The sequence below is a fragment of the Paralichthys olivaceus genome, chromosome 15 (genome assembly GCF_024713975.1).
Source record: "Paralichthys olivaceus isolate ysfri-2021 chromosome 15, ASM2471397v2, whole genome shotgun sequence".
Classification (NCBI taxonomy): domain Eukaryota; kingdom Metazoa; phylum Chordata; class Actinopteri; order Pleuronectiformes; family Paralichthyidae; genus Paralichthys; species Paralichthys olivaceus.
This window is the reverse complement of record NC_091107.1, coordinates 20,123,556-20,142,762: the sequence shown is the minus strand read 5'-3', so window position 1 is coordinate 20,142,762 and position 19,207 is coordinate 20,123,556. Positions and strand designations below refer to the sequence as shown.

Here is a 19,207-nt window from a genome sequence, read left to right as displayed (position 1 = left end):
CGTCCTGTCTGCAAGTCTTTTCTGCACAGGCACAGAGCAGACGAGGCAAGGCGTAAGAAAAGAAATGGGGAAAAGCAGGAGGGTACAAAGACATAAAAAAATAAATCTAACCAAGTGCTCCCTCAATGACATTTTTTTTTCCTCTGATATTTTCTGCTCCAGGAGCAACACTGCTAACCAGCACTCCCAGTCTGCTGGAGCCACTTCCATATCCCCCTCCTCCATATCAGTTCCCCCGTCCCCTTCATTCCCCTCTCCTCTGCCTTGTCGTGACTGAGTGGCAGTCAGGTGGTCATGGTGGTGGAGTCAGCCCGTGCAGCATCGTCCCTTAGACAAGTCATTGAGCACCCGAGCGCCCTCCCTGTCTCTTCTACGTCTCTCCTTCTCTAAATGAGCCCACTGCCCAATAACACTCTCATTATCTCCTAATTACCCTGGACACAACAGCAACTGGTAGCACAATCACAAAGAGAGCAGAATGTAAATCACTTACATTCATTCTGATTATTTGTGGGACCGTTTTTTTCCACTGGGTGGTGGCATGTTAAATGCTCCCCCTGTGATTGTGGTAATTTAGAGCAATATGGTAATAGGGGTGCTTATGGCTATTTCTCCTCTCACCAGCCGCTGTTTTTGTCCTTTCATCAGCTGTTGTCATCTAAATTACATTGAAGGTTTAATTAGATATTTCAGATCACTGGCTGATGAATGATAAAAATCAGCCAAGTGATCATTGGTTATGACTTTTTAGGGTGTGCATCATAAACTAGATCATAAACTAGATCATTGGCGCATGCTGTTATACTCGTGTAAGTTAAATAAGAATAGACGGCCTCCCTTGTTTTTAAAGGCATGTGAACCTCCATGCTGACTAACAATTATTTTCTTTTCTAATTTTGTTAATGGTTTGCGTAGACCAGCCAGTATATTCTAATTATGATTTGTTATTGATTATGTAGAAAGGTTTTTCAATTATAAATAAGACATGTTAGCTGTAATCTGAATACATCGTGAGTGACATTTCTTTGGGGGAAAAAAATTGACTATGACTCATACTTCAAAAGAATTATATACATAAAATAAAATAATAATAATAATAGCATACTGAATAGAACGTGTGTGCAAAACAGAACATGTTGTGTTCAGCTAATAGCCCTTAACATTTGTAATTTTGTATTGGGATTATTGTTCCTTTGGTATTTTTATTCAATCAATCAATCAAGTTTTATTTGTGTAGCCCATATTCACAAATCACTATTGGCCTCATAGTTCCTAACAAGGTGCGACATTCTCTGCCCTTAACCCGCAGTAAAAAAAAGAACTTTAGAGAAAGCTGCAAGGGAGTGATCCCTCTCCAAGGATGGAGAAGTGTGATAGATGTCACATGTAACAGAGCAACTAAATAACAATATTTACTACATTCATGTCATTGACTAATGGAAAGGTGTATATTTTTAGATGTAGGCCCACACATCAGTGCTTTAATTACACAGATCTTTTTCCAGACTCTACTCTCCTCCTCGATGAAGACTGCACACTTTTTAGGAGTTAAAAAAAATCCCCTGACTTTTTCTGTTGCCCCATCATCAGGTCCAACTTTCAATTTGTCCAGTGCTTCAATTTTATAAGCCAATACCTGCAACTAAAGGAATTCCCATGATCCTTATCTACACTTTGTACACTAACAACTAATTAAACTACAATGGGGAGCATGCATGGTAAACATTATGCTAAACTGTTAGCTGTCAATTACAGCATTGCTGTTAACTGACTCTTATTTAAGTGTTAGCTGTAAAATAGCACAGGGAACACTTGTCACATCTACCCATCCATCCATCCTTCCATCCATCCATCCATCCATCCCATCCCTCTCTCCTCCACCCATGCAGGCTGGTGTCTGGTGTTTATGGGCCTCCTCAGCAGGCAGGGTTGTTTAACGAGGGCAGGGGGATAGCGTGGCACTAATTGCTGTGTGTGATTTATACCAGACTGGGACCAGGCAGGAGCACAGGCAGACAATGGCACTTTGAGAGCAGATGCTTCGCCCAATATTTACTTAACCCTCCGCTGGCGGGCCTGGCATCGGTGCCACTGACGATGCGTCTGTGGGGAGCCATTTCACTGCTCGCTGTTATGTGCAGCAGCAGGGCTGGAGCCATGTAGTGGGAGAGGGAGCTGTATGAGAAGGTAGATTGGAGCAATTAGACAGAGGAACTTGATTGGTCTCCTGATAATTCGGGTTTCGAGGTGGAATTGTTGCTAGGTGATATAATCACAACCTGTTTTCAGAACAATAGGAATTATTTGTATTTATTTTTTGTATTTAAAGTAACCTGGTTAAATGCTAAATATACAAGAAAACATAATAGAACTTCATAACAAAAGCATTTCAACACTAAGTGTTTTCTGCATGGATGAAGGGCTTCATGGTGATCATAGCATATTGAGTGTTGTTCTATATTGAGCAGCTTGATTTGTACAGTGCTCACTCCTCTGTCATGTGCTCGCAGTGATAGACACTTCCGTCCCACGCCTGTCTGCCTGGCTCGTCTCAAGTGATAGTCTGAGACATCTTGGGTTCTTGCATCCGCAACTCAATTAGTCACACCTCAGAGAAATTAGCGGCAAAATATGCCAAAGGATGCTCCTGAATCAGCTCAGCTCACGTTGTTAAATATCAAAATGTATTAAAAAAAACAACTAACAGTTGCTTGTGCTCAGCCCACCAGCAGCATCATGCGAGACAGAGACGATGGAAGTGAAAGAAGGGTTAGAAAATAAAGGAGAGCCTGTTTCTGTCTCCACAGCAACATTGATTGATATTCTTCAGGTGGAGCAGCTGTCAAGCGGCCTGACCACTGCAAGCTAATGCTCTGCGGGGAGAGGGGGATGGGGGGGAGGAGGGGGAGGGAATTACCAAGGAAAAAGGCAAGAGATGAAAAGCAAGGAGACAGAGTGGACAGCAACAAAGAGGGAGAAGGGGAGGGAGATGGAATGGAAAAGCAATGATATAGAGGAAAGGAGAGATATCTTTTCATTGTGGTTTTTGAGCCATTGTAGGAAAAGAGGAGGCTGCAGTGAGGATTTGATTACATGGTGGTCGAGTCCTCCTGTAAACAAGCGTCGACATTCTAACCACTGGAGATGTAACTGGGATAAGATGGTCAAAGTGTTAAAGACTTCTCACATGAGCTCGGTGTTGGTTGATGATAAAACACATCACAGATTTCATCATTGTTTGATTGTGGTTAGTACTAGTCTAATCTTTATTAAACCAAGTTTTTTTTCAATCAGTTTCCATACAACAATTATACATTTTGAATTATAAAAATATTGCATGATTTAAACCAACTAAGAATGTATACTCTAAGGTTTTGACTAAAACCTATTGGTCTTTGAGCCATCCTTAAAATTCATATTATTCCAACATTAATATGCATCACGTCTTAGTGTTAATTTAAGAATTGTGTGTCAGTATGCAGGTCCTCTAAATGTGTGTAGCTGGACCCTTAATATAAAGCTGGATTATAAATAATTGTAGGTCTTAGTGAAAGGAGATTTTTGTCTAATTGTTGCTGCAGCATATTCTGAAACCTTGATATGGAAGTTGGTCTGAAGCCAGTGCTGGTGAGAGAGGAGGGAGGCCTCATGAAGAACACATGAAGAACACATGTTTATCAGTTTACATCAGCACCCACAATTACTTCAACATGTGTACACATTTATGAGCCTTCAACACATCCCTATAAATATTGGTTGTTATTGCTGGACCAGGTTTTTATCTTGATAAGCAGGTAAATCAGGCAGCAGTTTATGTAAACATTCTTCATAAGCTTGATAATCAGCTATTATGGAGTGGAGAAAAGACGCCTGTTTAATTATTTCATTTTGTGAAATGAAATGCACACATACACTGTAAAGAACATTTAACCAATATTTATTCCAGCTTTGCATCAATAGACACAGATGTTTTGCCAAAATAAATTATAATTACAGGTTTTACTGGGAGACAGAAGAGAGAGGAGAAGTTTTATTAGTATTATTATTATTATTATTATTACAGTCTGTAAAATAAAACTGAATTTTTTATTTTACTCTGTGTCTATTCGCGATTCAGCTGGGATTATATTTATCAAGATTCACTAGTGCTGGAAGTGTTTAATAGAGTCCTGTAATTATTTTCTATTTGGAAGTTCTTTTATTTTACTTTAGTATTTTTATTTTATTTTAAATGGTATTTTTCCTCTACTACATTTTCAGTTTGTACTTTTTAGAAAAACCTAACTATACATAAATTACTTATTTGCTCAAACTTGGAAAGCATTAAAACACATTAAAATGCTGCTTTCACATGTATCTAAGAATAAAAATCCAATAAAATGTTATATAATACAAAAACAGGCAGAGACATTTTTGCCAACATAACAAATCTTAATAAAATACCTCAAGTACATCTCATTGATGTAAATACATTATATGTACTTCAACCGATGAATTTGAATGTTGTATTTTTACACTGTAGTTATTACTATTTTCACAGGTTTGAGTTACTTCTTCCATTACTCAGTAAACATGTGTGTGTGTCATATCAAAATAAAAAAGTTTGAACAAGTGGTTAATTTTCACAGTTACATTTTATAATTTCATTCTAATATAGGATTTTTCGGTTTTAGTTAACAGTTTGAGATAAAGCATTGCAGCATCAAATCAGGCTAATGGCTGATTTTCTCAGTAGATAAGTAAAATCATCTCGCTCCACTGGCAGACTCTGAGCATCTTTTTATAGAAAATAGGGATTTACAGACTGGAGCCCAGATTAAATGTCATGTCAACATGTAGTTTATGCAGTGTTGTAGATGCAGGCTGGAGCTCAGGGCCATGATCAGACAGGGTGACTCATAAAAGAGCAGCACTTTTGTCTCTTCATTTCCTTCAACATAATCACTGTAATGTGGTTTTCAGTCTTTTCATTTATAGACTTTCATACACACAACATGTCACAGCGGTTTTAACCTGACTGTATTTCTTTATGTTTAAATTAGAGAAAGAACCGTTTGCTTCATCAATAGATAATTATCATCAGTATAATACAGAGCAGAGGAAGAGGTTTTCTTTAAGCAACTTCATTTTAACAGTCTCCAGTAAATCTCAATCTTTATTCACCTTTTCATTTAGCGTAAATGGATTCCATTAATACATTTGTTTTATAGTGTAGCTGCACTAAAACCAGTGGTTTTGTTGTTTTTAATGTCTGTGGCACAATTCAGCACCATGGAGAGCTCCAGTCAGTACTGCGAGGAAGTGCAGTAGAATCTGCTGAGATTTGACTTTCTTTCTTTCTTTCTTTCTGTCTCTCTGTCTTTCTTTCTTTCTTTCTTTCTTTCTTTCTTTCTTTCTGTCTTTCTTTCTGTCTTTCTGTCTTTCTGTTTTTCTGTCTGTCTTTCTTTCTTTCTTTCTCATAATTGATGCTACTTGAATAAAACAGTTCTGTTTTAGATCAACACGTCTTAGTGCTCAGTTTTTCTATCACTTGATATTGTACCTCTTGAAAGTAACAAAAAGGGAAAGATCATAAACATACCAGATCATTTTTTAATAATGTTTCTGTGTGTGTTAATGGGGGTTTTAAATTCACCACCTATTATTTTTGATGTGAGGAAATAAGTGTGATCGGTTGCTTTTAACTTTGGCGGGCCAATCAATCTTTACATTGTGTAAAAGTGAATTTGCCAATATGTGAGCACAAAATGGGATTCTACAGAGCAGTTATGTTATTCAGTTTGTATTTGTTTATAGGGCTTGTTCACTCTTTCAAAGTTCAAAATATATTTCTGTTTCAGTCCTCCACATGCGCCCCTCTTGCCACTACTTCCTCCCATTCGCCTTCTCTCACTCCCCTATACCATCATCGTTCTCTCGCCACTCCCTCCTTCCCACCCCTCCCTAGTGTGGCTTCTGAATATTTAATAGGCCTGAATTACTGAGGCCCTCAACAGTAATGACGGGAAAATCAGACAATTAAAGCAGAAGGGCTCCAGCTTTAAGTCTCACCTCCCCCAGAGGAGCCAGAGATTATTTAAAGTGGCACACTGTTTGATTATCTAATCCTCCTCTTGCCCCCTCTGCTTTACTCACACAGCAGCATCGCCTGCTTCACTTGCCACTGCAAATTACCATGAAACACCAATGAGCACTGTGTTTAAGTCCTTGTCCATAAGCAGAAATGCAGTGCCACGAAGACTCAGGGGAATTGCACTGTGGGAGTAACTCTTTTACACTCAGGTTGTCACAGTTTAGCGAGGGGCTTGAAGGCTCATCTCGTTCTCACTTAGGAAATGTAATTAATAATCATGTTGTGATGTGCGCATTTATTTGAAAATCACATTACTTTGGTTTGGAGATAGCTCTTGTGTGTGCATAGATAGTATATACAAGTAGGTCTCTGTGGTGTTGAAGAAACTGTTTGTTATAGTTAATATTTGTCTTCCCCAAGTGCTGCAGGGTTAATCAAGCCGTTCCTTGTTTTTCCTTCAATCCTAAGCTTTCAGTGAGTGTAAGTGAAAGGAGAAACAAAACATTGAGAAAACACTGTATGGATAACCCTGACCTGGTGCAGCGAACAGGCTCAACTCTGTCTCACTCCCAAAACAAAGAATCTTTTGTTTTTGGTGTGGTGATAAGTAGAATTGTTGTCAGCTTGACTTATTATCCAGATAAAGCAAAGGACTGTGATTGAGTAGATAGTAATAGCTTCCTTAATGCCTGCCAGTACACACACACACACACACACACACACACACACACAGAGGTTCTCACAAACAGAGATGAATATTCATGATTATACAGCTGAGGCTCAACACTGGCTCATTTAGTGTTGGCCAGAGAGGGGCCAATGATAGCATTGTAAACACACAAGCATGAGGGGTTTAATAGCTCAACTCCAGTACTGGCTAATTACACCACACACATACACACACACACTGAATGAAACACACAGGCAGAGATTTGAAAGCTATTGTGATCAATGAGTGAATTCTCAGTTTTGACCTCAGAAGACAAACATTTATTTGAGGAAAGTGCTTCCTCACATCAGACTGGTGGAGAATAGACACAGTGTCTGCCAAATGAATCCTGTGTACAAATAAAGTCCATTCACACTCTGTCCATTATTTGATTCGATTTCTGTTTGATGGGATAGTTTCATCAGTTTGTCCACACAGCTAGTGTGCCTGCAGTTTATGATGCTGACAATAGCCACCACTGCTGCTCTCTTACTGGGTACATAGATGACAGGTGTTTTTCAGTTCACATTGAAAAAAAATACAATACATCCATATCAGAACCCAAATAACTGACCAACACATTTCTAATAGATTACTACAAAAAACGACAACACTGTGTTGGAGATCTCAGATGTCGTTTGGAACATCACTCTGCACACAGACAGTATCTAAAATCTCCTCTAACATGACAGAGGAATGTGGGGCAACCGTGAGGCCAAGCGCCTCAGGGTTTAAGCCTCCCTGTTGTCTCCTGATTTGAATATCGTTCAACGTCTATTTGCATCTAGTTTTAATAGTGGTTTAGTCAGTCAAGCAGAAGATGACATCTTTATCTGTGGTTGACATATGAGGCCGTTAGCCTCAGGCTAGCATGTGTCTAGTTAATGAGCAGAGGGAGGCTGCTGCTGATTAGGAGCGGCAATAAAAAAAAAAAGCACAGCCTCCTACTCTGACTCGGCTCTTAGATACTGTAGGTGGCCCAGGATACGCTGCTTCAACTCTGTCGTCCAGGTGTGATGAGACATTAAGGCAGGTGCTCAGTTTGTGTGTGTCTCCCTACACTCCAGTATTTTTGTACTGAAGAGCCATCTTAGCTTTTTTCCTAATTGAGTCAAACTAATTAATGCAAACATTTTTACGTGTCCATGTGCAGTTAAATTAGGTCCAGTATGTTTAGCATCATCTGACTTAGCTTGTCTCTTTGATAAGATCACTAGCAGGTTATCTGAAGGGTAGAGATATACGTTTAAAGGCCTAAAAGGATGCACTGACATCTTCAAATGTCTTAGTTTGATATTCACTGAAGATATTCACTGAAGTCAAAGAAAAGCAGTGATTCCTTACAAGTGAAAACCAGATGATAGAACCAGATGATATGTGGCATTTTTGCTAAATAAGTGCATACAATGATTCATTTAATATCAAAATTGTGACTGATTAATGGTGATTTAAATGCAGTATTTCATGGCAGGCTGGGTGTTGGAAAAGGTTGTTGATGGGAGACACAAATATTCAGAAAAGGAACCAAGACAACTCCGTAGAAGAACCTTTGCATGTTCAGACAGTTAAGATGCTCACTCCACAGGGAAAATTCAACAGTACATTATAAATATGGAGATTTTAAATGACAATATTAGGCAGGTACATTGCAATCAGTATTTATAGTATATCAAAATCAAAATATCACTATAAGATTATTAAGATTTTAGCTGAAGAATGTCTGCGCTGCTGTTCTTGCATATATCTTAACTGGACAGTGTATGTGCACGTTTGTGTTTCCTTCTCTCCGCCATTTACAGCACTGGGAGGATTGCTTGCTAAGCGAATGGTGGCCAGTACGTTGCCATGGCAACCCCCCAGCAGCTGTCAGTGTGCCTCCTGTAAGAATGACAAATGATTTTTATTAAAGGGGCTCTAAATTGGTGGGATCTCCCTCTCTATAGAGATGCTTATCCTAGCCTGATCAAACCAGAGTCACTCTGCCAATAACTCTAACTGGGCCTAATTACAACACGGGCCCTCCTGGGCTCATCATACACTCATTATTACTCACAGACTGCACCGGCAATTCTGGCGCCAGACAGTGTGTGACATTCTCATAGTGAGAAACAGTATGGCGTCGCATATGGCAGTAAGATAGTGGCAGTTTTAGATTATTAAAAAGACAGTGCTCCCTAAATTTTCATTTTACGACATAGGAATTAAATTGACAGGGTTTTTTCATTAATGGAAAGATGCAATAATTAATTTTGTAACTGTTGCAAACAAATCATCATCATCCCCCAGTCACAGGAATAATCGTTGTCAACAGCTTTGAATGATGTTTTGCATATTATTTAAGAAACCATTAGCTGTGTTGTACCTAACACCTTCGCTAATATCTACTCTCAGTATTAATACACACAATATTTCAACAAATGTTTGACTCGTATATCCATTTTTTGGTTGAAGTTAAAAACGATATTCAGCCATATTTTCAAAAGCTATTCAGTGAAAACCACATGCACCCTCATCTAACCACCAGAAGCACACTCGAGAACATTTTTAGATGCAGATTGCCGATGATTTGCTCGTCTGCAGCCGTGGCCTGGATTATTCATTATCTTATTTTATTTATTTATTTGTTTTGTCAAGCTGCATGACTTTAGTGGCCAAGGTTACAGTGACACTGTGGGCTCCTGCTGTCTCCAGGGACCACACTCTACTCACTAATACACTCGAAGACAGTTGTACAATAGGGACCCAGCCAGCAGAGTGATGAGGAAGCAATTTTTTATTGGCATTGTTTAGCTGACACCATGGGTTTTTCCATAAGTGGCATCCAGAGTTGTTCTTCAGAGGGAGTTGCAGAGTGTAGGTTTGTTCAAAATCATGGGATAACATAGTTTAACAAACAGAGTTAGTGGTTATGTAGCAACATTTTCCATTGTTGAAATGATGTATTCAGAGGATTTTGCTGTGTATATGCACACCTGCAGTATGTACAATGGATTATCTCTATACAGAAAAAATAAGTATTAAAGCTTCTTGAAATTGAGGAAAACAGACAAGGAGCAGAGACAGAGGCACTGGGTTCCTGTTCAGATCTGTCAGACCGAGCTGACATTTTTTTGATAATTGCTCTACATGATCTGAATTAGCATATGAAAGTTGTGTCTTTTTTTCCCCCTTCACTGGGAGCACACCGCTGTAAGCTAATTTGTAAGTCATTTTAGATGACAGAGAGTGGTTGTATCCCAGAAGTGCTCTTTCCCTCTTGATCTTTTTTTCTCTCTCTCTCTCTCTCTCTTTCCCTCCCTCCTCCCATTTTCATATTTCCTGCGCTCACATCTCAATTATCAAACACTGGAATGACTCAGGGAGCCGAGCTAACTCTTTCATCTGAACCAGATGGGCAGATGACCGCTCAGCAAGCACAGGTCAACGTACTCCGCTATGTCACCATGTGTCATCATGTCCCACCTTATCTGACAGCCCTCCCTCTCAGTCCTTGTCACATGTTCACCTGCATGTGTGTTCAGTGATGACACCAATGTGAACTGTCCTCGATGAAAGATGTCACACAGACACGATTCAGCCTTTTCTCACTTTTTCTATTGTGTCGCACAAGCAATTTAGGTTTCACTGGAAAAACTGCAAAGCCTCCCAGTTTGAATGAACAAAGAGTCCACTTGCAGGCTCAGTGTGGCTTATATGGGGATTAATTGAACCTATTGAGAGAGGATCCACAGAAAGGGACTTGTGTTTGTGGCATCGTTGATGCCAGAGCAGCTGGGTGGACAGAGAAAGGGAAGAGGAGAGGACTGATAGTCCTGCAGGCCACCTGGGGTGAAGTGAAGCCATGGTTTTAGAAATATACACTAATACAAACACATGCTCATATGCCTAGTATACTCTCTCTCTCTCTTTCTCTCTCTCTCTCTCTATGTCTGTCTCTCTCTCTCGCTCACACATGCACACTGCAGGAACAGTGGAGGCTGTCTCTCGGGCGGTGTTAGTATGCAGTAGGTGGAGCACAGAGGAGCAGGGAAAAGCGTAGTGGAGCGCCTTCGATCGTTATTATTGACCATGCGTGCGGCTGTGTGCTGCATAGACACATGCACCCAAACACATATTATGTTCACACACAAAGACTTTAATATACGGACACATAAGCCAATGGGATTCGAGAGAACTGCAGAGGTACGAGCACACACAGAAAATGCCCTCAGCTACAAGGACATGCACACACCATAGTACAGCTATGTGCAATGTGTTTGTTGGCAGTGAGGATGAGCTGGTTCATTGAGGAATCAAGAATATAATCAACTACACCGACCCTGAACATTTTTTGTTCCAACAACTTTCACTTCTCATCGCAGCACTAAAACATGCACTATTTTTTTTTTTTGCTCATCTGCGCTGTAGGGCTACACATGTTGATTTAGCTCCTGCTGCGTTTGCAAACTGTAAGGTGCAGAATCTACTGAAATCTGAAGTCATTACTGGCAACTATTCCTCTAAGGTAAAACAAAACTCAACATTTCAGACTTTACAGGAGTTTCCCTAGCAGCTGTACACATGTTGTTGGTAAAGACGTAGATGTTCAAACACTTAATGATGATGCCAGGTTTTGTAGAGAATAAGAAATAGCATCAAGGTGCTAATTTACTTTTTAAGGGCAGAAACCCAAAGTTGAGGAATCAAGCTCCATTGTAAGGAGGAGAGAAGGGATTGTGATTTTGACTCCACATCACATGATTCGTGATCAATAACAGACTTCAGATTTGTATTTGTTATATCTTTATATATCTAACATATGCTTGAGTAAGAAACTGAATAATGATCCTGAGCCAGTTTGATTCACTGGGAGACATGAGACAACCACACACTCCCATATGTAAACACGTGTGAGGATGTGTCTGTTTTAACGCTCATTTAAAACACAGGCGTACTCCCCTCTCCCAGCCCCGGCCCCTTTGTTGCAGTGACAGCCAGTCTGCTCTAATGAAAGCTCTGCTCATTCATAGGCCTGCCTTGTCAACCTTTCATGCCAGGCAACTTTCAGAGGGAAAGAAGGGGAAGAAGACAGAAAGAGGAGAAAGGAAAGACAGGAGAGAGAGCCTGCACTTCTCTTCCCTTTGATATCTTCCATCGTGGAACTGTTCTTTTCCATGAAAGTGAATCACAACCAGCACAATTCAGATTTGATTACATTTCAAGTCCTTTCTCTGTGATAAAGGAGCTCAGGTTTACGCGTACAGTATGGGTGTCTACTACCTCCCCTGTCCCCCTCCTTTTACCACCGGTTGTCGGTCACACATGAGAGCATCTCGACCACAAGCTGAAAAAAAACCCTTCAGGATATCAAATCCATGGTCTCTCATTTCTAACTAGGTCAACACTTGCTCACAATAGCATCCTCGACACGCTCCTCTGTGTATTCCTCCCTCTTCTCCTCCTTCTTATTTCCCTCTGTCCTCTCAGTCACCCCTTTCTTATTGCACCATTAATGTAATCTGTAAATATATTGGAAGCCAACTGTAATTCCCTCCAACCACTGTCTGTAGACTGTAGACTGTCTCATTTTCTGCTGAAATATATATATTTTTGTACGTATTGGAGATTTGGCTGCACTTTTAGGCCTCTTTCCATTATTTCAACGTGCTCTGTGCACAGGCCTGTACAAGCAGTCTTAATCAGTGTTAAACTGTCGTGACAGGACTAAATGAGAGTAATTCAACAGCCCATAAAGTCCACATTATGATATCTACCAATATTGCCAGAATCCCCCACCCTGCAGTGGCCCCATTTGATCCCCACCTCAGATTGGCTCCTCCATCATCAGGGGACATGAAAATTCCCCAGCAGCCACCAGCTACAGCACACATCACTCCTCATAAACACTGACTACCTCTCTCCGCTTCCATGTGTTCACACAAATTAGCATAACATTAGCATGATATTAGCACAGCCGACCTGCGCAGCCATGCCTTATCAAAGTGCTCTGTGATCCCTGGCTGCCTGTGCTTTAGTCTGGAGCTGAGAAAGAGAAGGAGCGGGAGAGAGAGAGAGAGAGAGAGAGTTCCCCCGAGAGAGAGGGAGAGAGAGAAGAGAGCGATGAGCTACATGATAACGAGCTGTGTTACACTGCTACACAACACACCGCCTTGTCACAGCACCTCAGAGCTGTGCTGAGCTAAATGGGCTGCAGCAGATGTTTGGTGACTACAATCACACAGCGCTGCGTACCTCACTTGACTTGCAAATATTTGCTAAGAGACTTCAATATTGGATTTTCTGTATTTTCTTCTTTTAGAATGTGTAAGGTAGTGATTCCAGTGCATACAAATGAGCACACACGCATGCACACACTCGCTTTTTTCTTCTCAGCAGCATGTTACTGTAGAATAGGATTTGTTATAAAATGCTGGTGTGAACTCCCGTGATGAAATCAGACCACATTCCTTGTTTTTGTTCCTGTCACGTGACACACTGTTTCAGAAACATCAGTTTTTTTTGGGGGGGGGGTTAGGATGTGTATAGTCATGGCAATTCTTCTCTTCTCTTCTTTTATAAAACCCTAGACAGTAAAGCTGTGTGCGTTATTCGGTGGGGATCAACGAAAGATGAGAAAGTGATGGATTCAGCATTTTCTTGCTGAGAAAGTGGTCTGCTGTTTGCAAAGGTGCTTTCAAAGACAAGTGTTTTGTTGTCAGTCTGCAAGCTACAAATAGCTCCTCCACAATGTTCTACATTGTACTGATTAACCAGAGACAATATGCAGTACTTGCAGGTCACAACAAGGTGACACATCAGGTATTCATTGGCAAAAGTTGTCATTTTAAATCAGTTATGTGTAGTAACTCAACATGATTTATTTGTGCATTTATTTTCAGTGTCTCGGTTTCTCATCACGTCCACGGGAGCCCTGTATATCCTGGATGTGCAAATGGAAGATGGGCTGTACAACTACAGGTGTATGACACGCCATCGATACACAGGAGAGACCCGACAGAGCAATAGTGCCCGCCTCATTGTCTCAGGTAAGAGCAACGCCAAAATATCTGCATCATATATTAATTTATGATGGTTCTTTACTATATGCTACAGCTCAACACAAGTAAACAAGTTGATATAGACATGGAATATTTACTCAATGATCTCTGTCTTCAAAATCAGCCTAAATACATAATATGCAATTTTTTTTTTTTTGTTTAACTGTTGCTTTTGTTTGGTTTCAAACATTGTGTGTGCAAAATAACAGAGGAACATATGGAAATAAAATCCTGCTTGCAAAAAAAGATCTGGATAATGTGAGTAGAATAGAGAGTGACAGGAAAAAACACATGAATTAAAGAGAGGCTGACATGTGCTAAAGGTCATCAGAACTGTGCCAGCACAGAGAATGCCCCCTCTTACCTTAAACCATTTAAAGGAACACGCCACCAATTTTACACATGAAGCTCAGTTTACTTGTCATGAAGAATATTTATTAAACTGTGAAAACAGCTGTGCACTGTCATTTGTTGCTCTGGACTTAGAGTGTGGGTGTTTGAAAGGAATTTACAAGGCATAGCTTGCTACTGGAAATATAGGATCTTATGCTTTAGCCATGCACAACACCACAAGTCAAGATATTTCAGCTAAATTAGAGGCCCAAACTAAATACTAGCCTTTAGCCACAAAAGGGATACGCTAATCCACAATCATACAATTTAAAATTCCCTGCAGTGTTTTCATGTTATGCATCAACATTTTTGTGTAGAAATTGCTATTCTGAATCCTACCTTACAGACCCCACCAACTCAGCGCCCCACATCCTGGACAGCTTCGAGCGTCGTGAGGTGATGGCATCTCATCGAGTGGAGTTGCCCTGCAAGGCCTCTGGTCACCCCGCACCCAAATACCGCTGGCTAAAAGACAACCGGCCTCTGGAGCCTGACACACGCTTCAGACAGAGTGTGACAGGCCTGCTGATAGAGAGAGCCCATTCCAGTGACACGGGGACGTATGTGTGTGAGGTGTGGAATGGCTACGGGAATGCTGAGGTGGCTGGCAGGCTGCTGGTGAAAGGTCAGTGCCATTGGGTTGTTGGTAGGGTATTGTGGATGATTTCTATCAGTAGTATGATGCCACACAGGGCAAAGCCGGTGCTTGAGATATTTATGGTTCTGGTAGCATATTTAACACATTTTACTGACAAAACAAATATGATACCATGGTAATACTAGTAAAACAAGTGAGACAAAATATTGCAATTTTCAGTCAAAAGCAGTCATGAACTTTGTATCCTACAGAGCCCCTTAAGGTGGTGGTGAGTCCGCGGAAGGTGAAGGGCAGCGTGGGAAGCCAAGTTTCACTGTCCTGCAGTGTAACCGGTTCAGAGGAATACCAGCTGTCCTGGTATCGTAACGGAGAGCTCATCTACCCCAGTAACAGCGTTCGCATGACAGGCCAGAACAGGGAGAACCTGGTTATGGCTGGTATGGCCAAGAGTGATGGAGGAGCCTATCAGTGTTTTGCCAGACATGGCAAGATGTCAGCCCAGGACTTTGTCCAAGTCATACTTGAAGGTCAGAATTCACTGTGTCTCTGAGAGAAGATATGTGCTGGAAGTGTTGTAATATGGTAAATTAGCAAGTATTTTTCTCCTTAATTTGTGTAAATGAAAACTGTGTATGAGCATGTCCCTGCCTCATCTAGGGTAGACATGTTGTTTAGAGTGCTGCAGTACAGCAGAGGCCCAGCCTATTTTATTAGATTTTCTGAAAGAAGCTTGCATACTGTTACAGAGGCTGGGGGTGCTGCAGTGTCTGCCTCCCATGACCACACCAGGATAAGTAGAATATTGATAATCAGTGATGTTGTGGAGCCAGAGAAAGGAGCTGTATTTATCTGCTTTGCTCTGATTCTGCTTTTTATACCACAGACAAGCACTGCAGTGAAAAGGCAAATCAAACTGGATATTTGAAAGAATTTAGATTTTTTTCAAGCTTCAGTTATGCATTTGTATAATTTATTGTATTATTAAGGTATTATTATTATTATTTTCAATTAAGGCAATCAGTGCAGAAGAATAAAATGTCCATTGTCATGTGACTCTCCTTCCACTGACCAGATGGCACCCCCAAGATTCTGGCTTCATTCAGCGAGAAGGTCTACAACATCATTGAGTTTGTGTCGCTGTCGTGCACTGTGAAGGGAACGCCTGAGCCACGGGTAACATGGACTCTGGATGACGAACCTGTCATACGGGACAGCCGCCACCGCATCTCACACTACACCAATGCAGAGGGTCACGTAGTCAGCCACCTCAACATCAGCCAGACCCAGGTGCCCGACGGAGGGGTGTATCGCTGCATCTGCAACAACTCGGCCGGGACAGTTTCCTACCAGGCGCGAATAAACGTAAGAGGTGCTTGTCAGATCAACTCTTCCAGCACACCATCACATATACACATCAACATGTCTTGATTTGTTCAAACTTGATGCATTTTTAATTGGCCTTGATGTGCAGATGTTTAAAGAATGCCTGACTAAGTTTGTCAAGATATTTAGATTTTAAGTCTGATGGATTGCTTGTTTCTCTGTCTTAAAACCTGATGGTGCAGCCTTGGTCTGTGTCTACTTGATGAGACTAGGACAGGGACGTCCACAGCCTCCTGTAGTAGCTCTTCCCGCCATTAGTCACTGGTGTCAGCATTAACTTCTAATGCCCCGCTCCCTACACCTGCTGATAGCTTTATATTGGGACACCATTAAGGTGACTCACTGTCAGCTCGTGCAGTGCAGTCTGCTCTGTACAGGGACGTGGTTGGCTGGACTGCTGTTGTCATGTAGCAGTAATACTGGGGCACTCAAGCTTTCTGTGCATAGTGCACTGTCATTAGCATTGCTCTGTTGCAGAGAGGGAGGGGTACTTTCTGTACACTGATTGGTTTAATTTGATTGTGTTCATTCTTGCATGTTGTGAGGCTAAATAGGGTGATCCTCTAGCCCTTTAGCGAGGGTCCATGGATGCCAAATGCAGCCAAGCAATGAAGATAAATCTCCACAGGTGCCATTGTGGAGAAAGTGTAATGACTGTTTCTCACATCGTTGGCTCCTTAATCGTGCTAAAGAGAGTAGCAACCCAGGATATGCTTGTGCTCAAAGTACACTACAGAGCCTAGTTAAACTGTCTTCTGCAGTGCTTTAAAGAGAAACATAATAGTCCATTTCCCTGATAGGCATTGAGCTATGGAAGCCTGTTGGCTATTCTGCAGGTTTTTCACGTGTGTTATGTGTGCATGAAAGCCAGCAACCTAAGTAATGGTTTTGATAATCGCTTCATGAGTGGAGAAAGGGAACATTCTACTCTAATACTTAGAGAGTCAGAGGCTTTCACAGCCAGAGCAGACAAGGTGGGAGAAAAAGGTAATATTCACTACAAGCTCAGACAGAAGGGTACATGAGACCCTGGTTCTGAATTTTAGAACATAGGACAAGATGGTGAATATCCTTTGTATGTTCGAAGGTATTTCTCACTAGTTCAATGTTAAGCTGTGAAACCACCAGCAGGGATCAACAGCATATTAGGGACATGGTGTTCTGGTGTTCTAGCCATTTAATCACAAGACCCCCTCTGCTAAGGCAGTCCCACCACAGGCTGATCAGACCTGGGTGTGCGTGCGTAACATCTTGGGGCCCAGTTTGGATCTTTCCTTCTGATCCAGAGCCATTGGCTGTAACGTTCTGCAGTCCCTGATGTTTCTTTTATGGTCTGGTGCAGGGCTCATCTGTGGATTCCTAGTTCTTTGAGCAATCTCAAAAGAAAACAGAGCAGAACATGTCTAATTTTATTTTAGAGTTGATTAAACAATTTTCCATGATGTTACTTAATCAGGCAGTCTGAAACTCCTCTCTGGTAATATTTATATTTGTTACTATTTGAATGAATTAAGGCATGTCAACTTGTTGTCTTGAAAACACGCACAAGCTATCTTTTATCCCACCCCCCTGCCTCAAAATCATTTTAAGAGAGTTGTCTCTCCAATGTGTCCTTCAAGGGCCTGCCAGCATCAGACCAATGAAAAACCTCACTGCCATCGCTGGGCGGGATATGTACATCCACTGCCGTGTCATTGGCTACCCGTACTACTCCATCAAGTGGTACAAGGACTCCAACTTGCTGCCGTACAATCACCGGCAACGGGCTTTCGAGAACAACGGCACCCTGAAGCTGTTTGACGTGCAGAAGGATGTGGACGAAGGAGAATATACGTGCAATGTGCTGGTGCAGCCTCAGCTCTCCACACACCAGAGCGTCTACGTTACAGTGAAAGGTATGAGCCTCAGTCTGATCTGTCTTCAGTCACCCGGAACTCTGGATAATAAACCTGGGACTAACATTCAGAAAAATTAAATAAGATTTAGTTGCTGGAGCTGCATGTAATCTCAGCTACTCCATCATGATTATTAGCAATCTCAAGTGTCAAGTAAGCAGCTGAGACCATTTATTTGAGATGGGCAATGACACTCTATAATATACCCGAGTTTTTGTTGAGTACATTCAGGGTAGTCCATCATTAATCTCTCAGTCTGCGGTTACTAAAACAGAATCACTTTATCAGTCTGCATCCTGACCCTGGTGTGTCTTCCATCTGGCACACGTGCTTGTATGTCACATTTAAGAGATACATTTAAGCATCACCTTGGTATCTACCTTTCCTTGTAGAAAACACAGATATGTAAAGGGATATTTGTGTATCACAGCCCATGAAAACACACACACACACACACACACACACACATCACTGATAGCAATGCACCATCTCCATCATCCAGCCAGTTTATCTGAAGCTCATCTGAATATGCAGTGGCAGCGAGCTGAGCCAGATGATGATAACCTCAGATGGCTCTTCTTTCTTCAGTGACGATGCATAATTTGAAATGTCGGATGGGCAACCCCCCCTTGCACCTCTCTCTCACACTCTCTCTCTCTGGCGGGTCTTGACGTGCTAACGAGTGTGCGAGGGGGAAATCACACACCGTAGACAAAGCTATGGCACCATTCCGCCTCAGCTAATTTGCCTCTCAGCTGCTTAGCATTCCACCGCTGCCGAGAGGGAATCCCCAGGAGCCTATTATCCCTATTTTGTTGTGAATTAAATAAGCGCTGAAGTGCCGCTTATTCCAATGTTATTTTAAATCATTAATTTTCCAAAGCATCTGGTTCTCACGATGGCTACGGTGTCCCCAGAGAGCGAAAAGAGAGTGAGAGAGAATGTTACATGCATGTTGTTTGAGAGGGAATTCAGCTGCTCTACATGGAGAGGGGTAATAAAATATTTGTCTCGTGCAAAATCACAGCACATGGAGAAGAGGGTGATAAAGAAAAAAATTGTCACTAATGAGTTGCCATGGGAGTGCTTTATAAAGTAGCCCAGCCATGACAGAATCTC

At 41.4% G+C, this 19,207-nt stretch overlaps 1 protein-coding gene across 4 annotated transcripts in view; it reads left to right on the top strand.

The window, feature by feature from the left end:
* Positions 1 to 19,207, top strand: part of dscama (Down syndrome cell adhesion molecule a) — an 85,577-nt gene that overhangs the window by 38,293 nt on the left and 28,077 nt on the right. For 3 of the 4 annotated variants that reach the window (XM_069539861.1, XM_020086258.2, XM_069539860.1), the window contains exons 4-8: positions 13,661 to 13,807; positions 14,559 to 14,837; positions 15,062 to 15,337; positions 15,883 to 16,179; positions 17,813 to 18,088. In XM_069539861.1, the coding sequence (XP_069395962.1) occupies positions 13,661 to 13,807; positions 14,559 to 14,837; positions 15,062 to 15,337; positions 15,883 to 16,179; positions 17,813 to 18,088 (1,275 nt within the window). Of the gene's footprint in view, positions 1 to 13,660; positions 13,808 to 14,558; positions 14,838 to 15,061; positions 15,338 to 15,882; positions 16,180 to 17,812; positions 18,089 to 19,207 lie in introns of those variants that run through there. The other variant, XM_069539862.1, reaches the window with a different exon arrangement.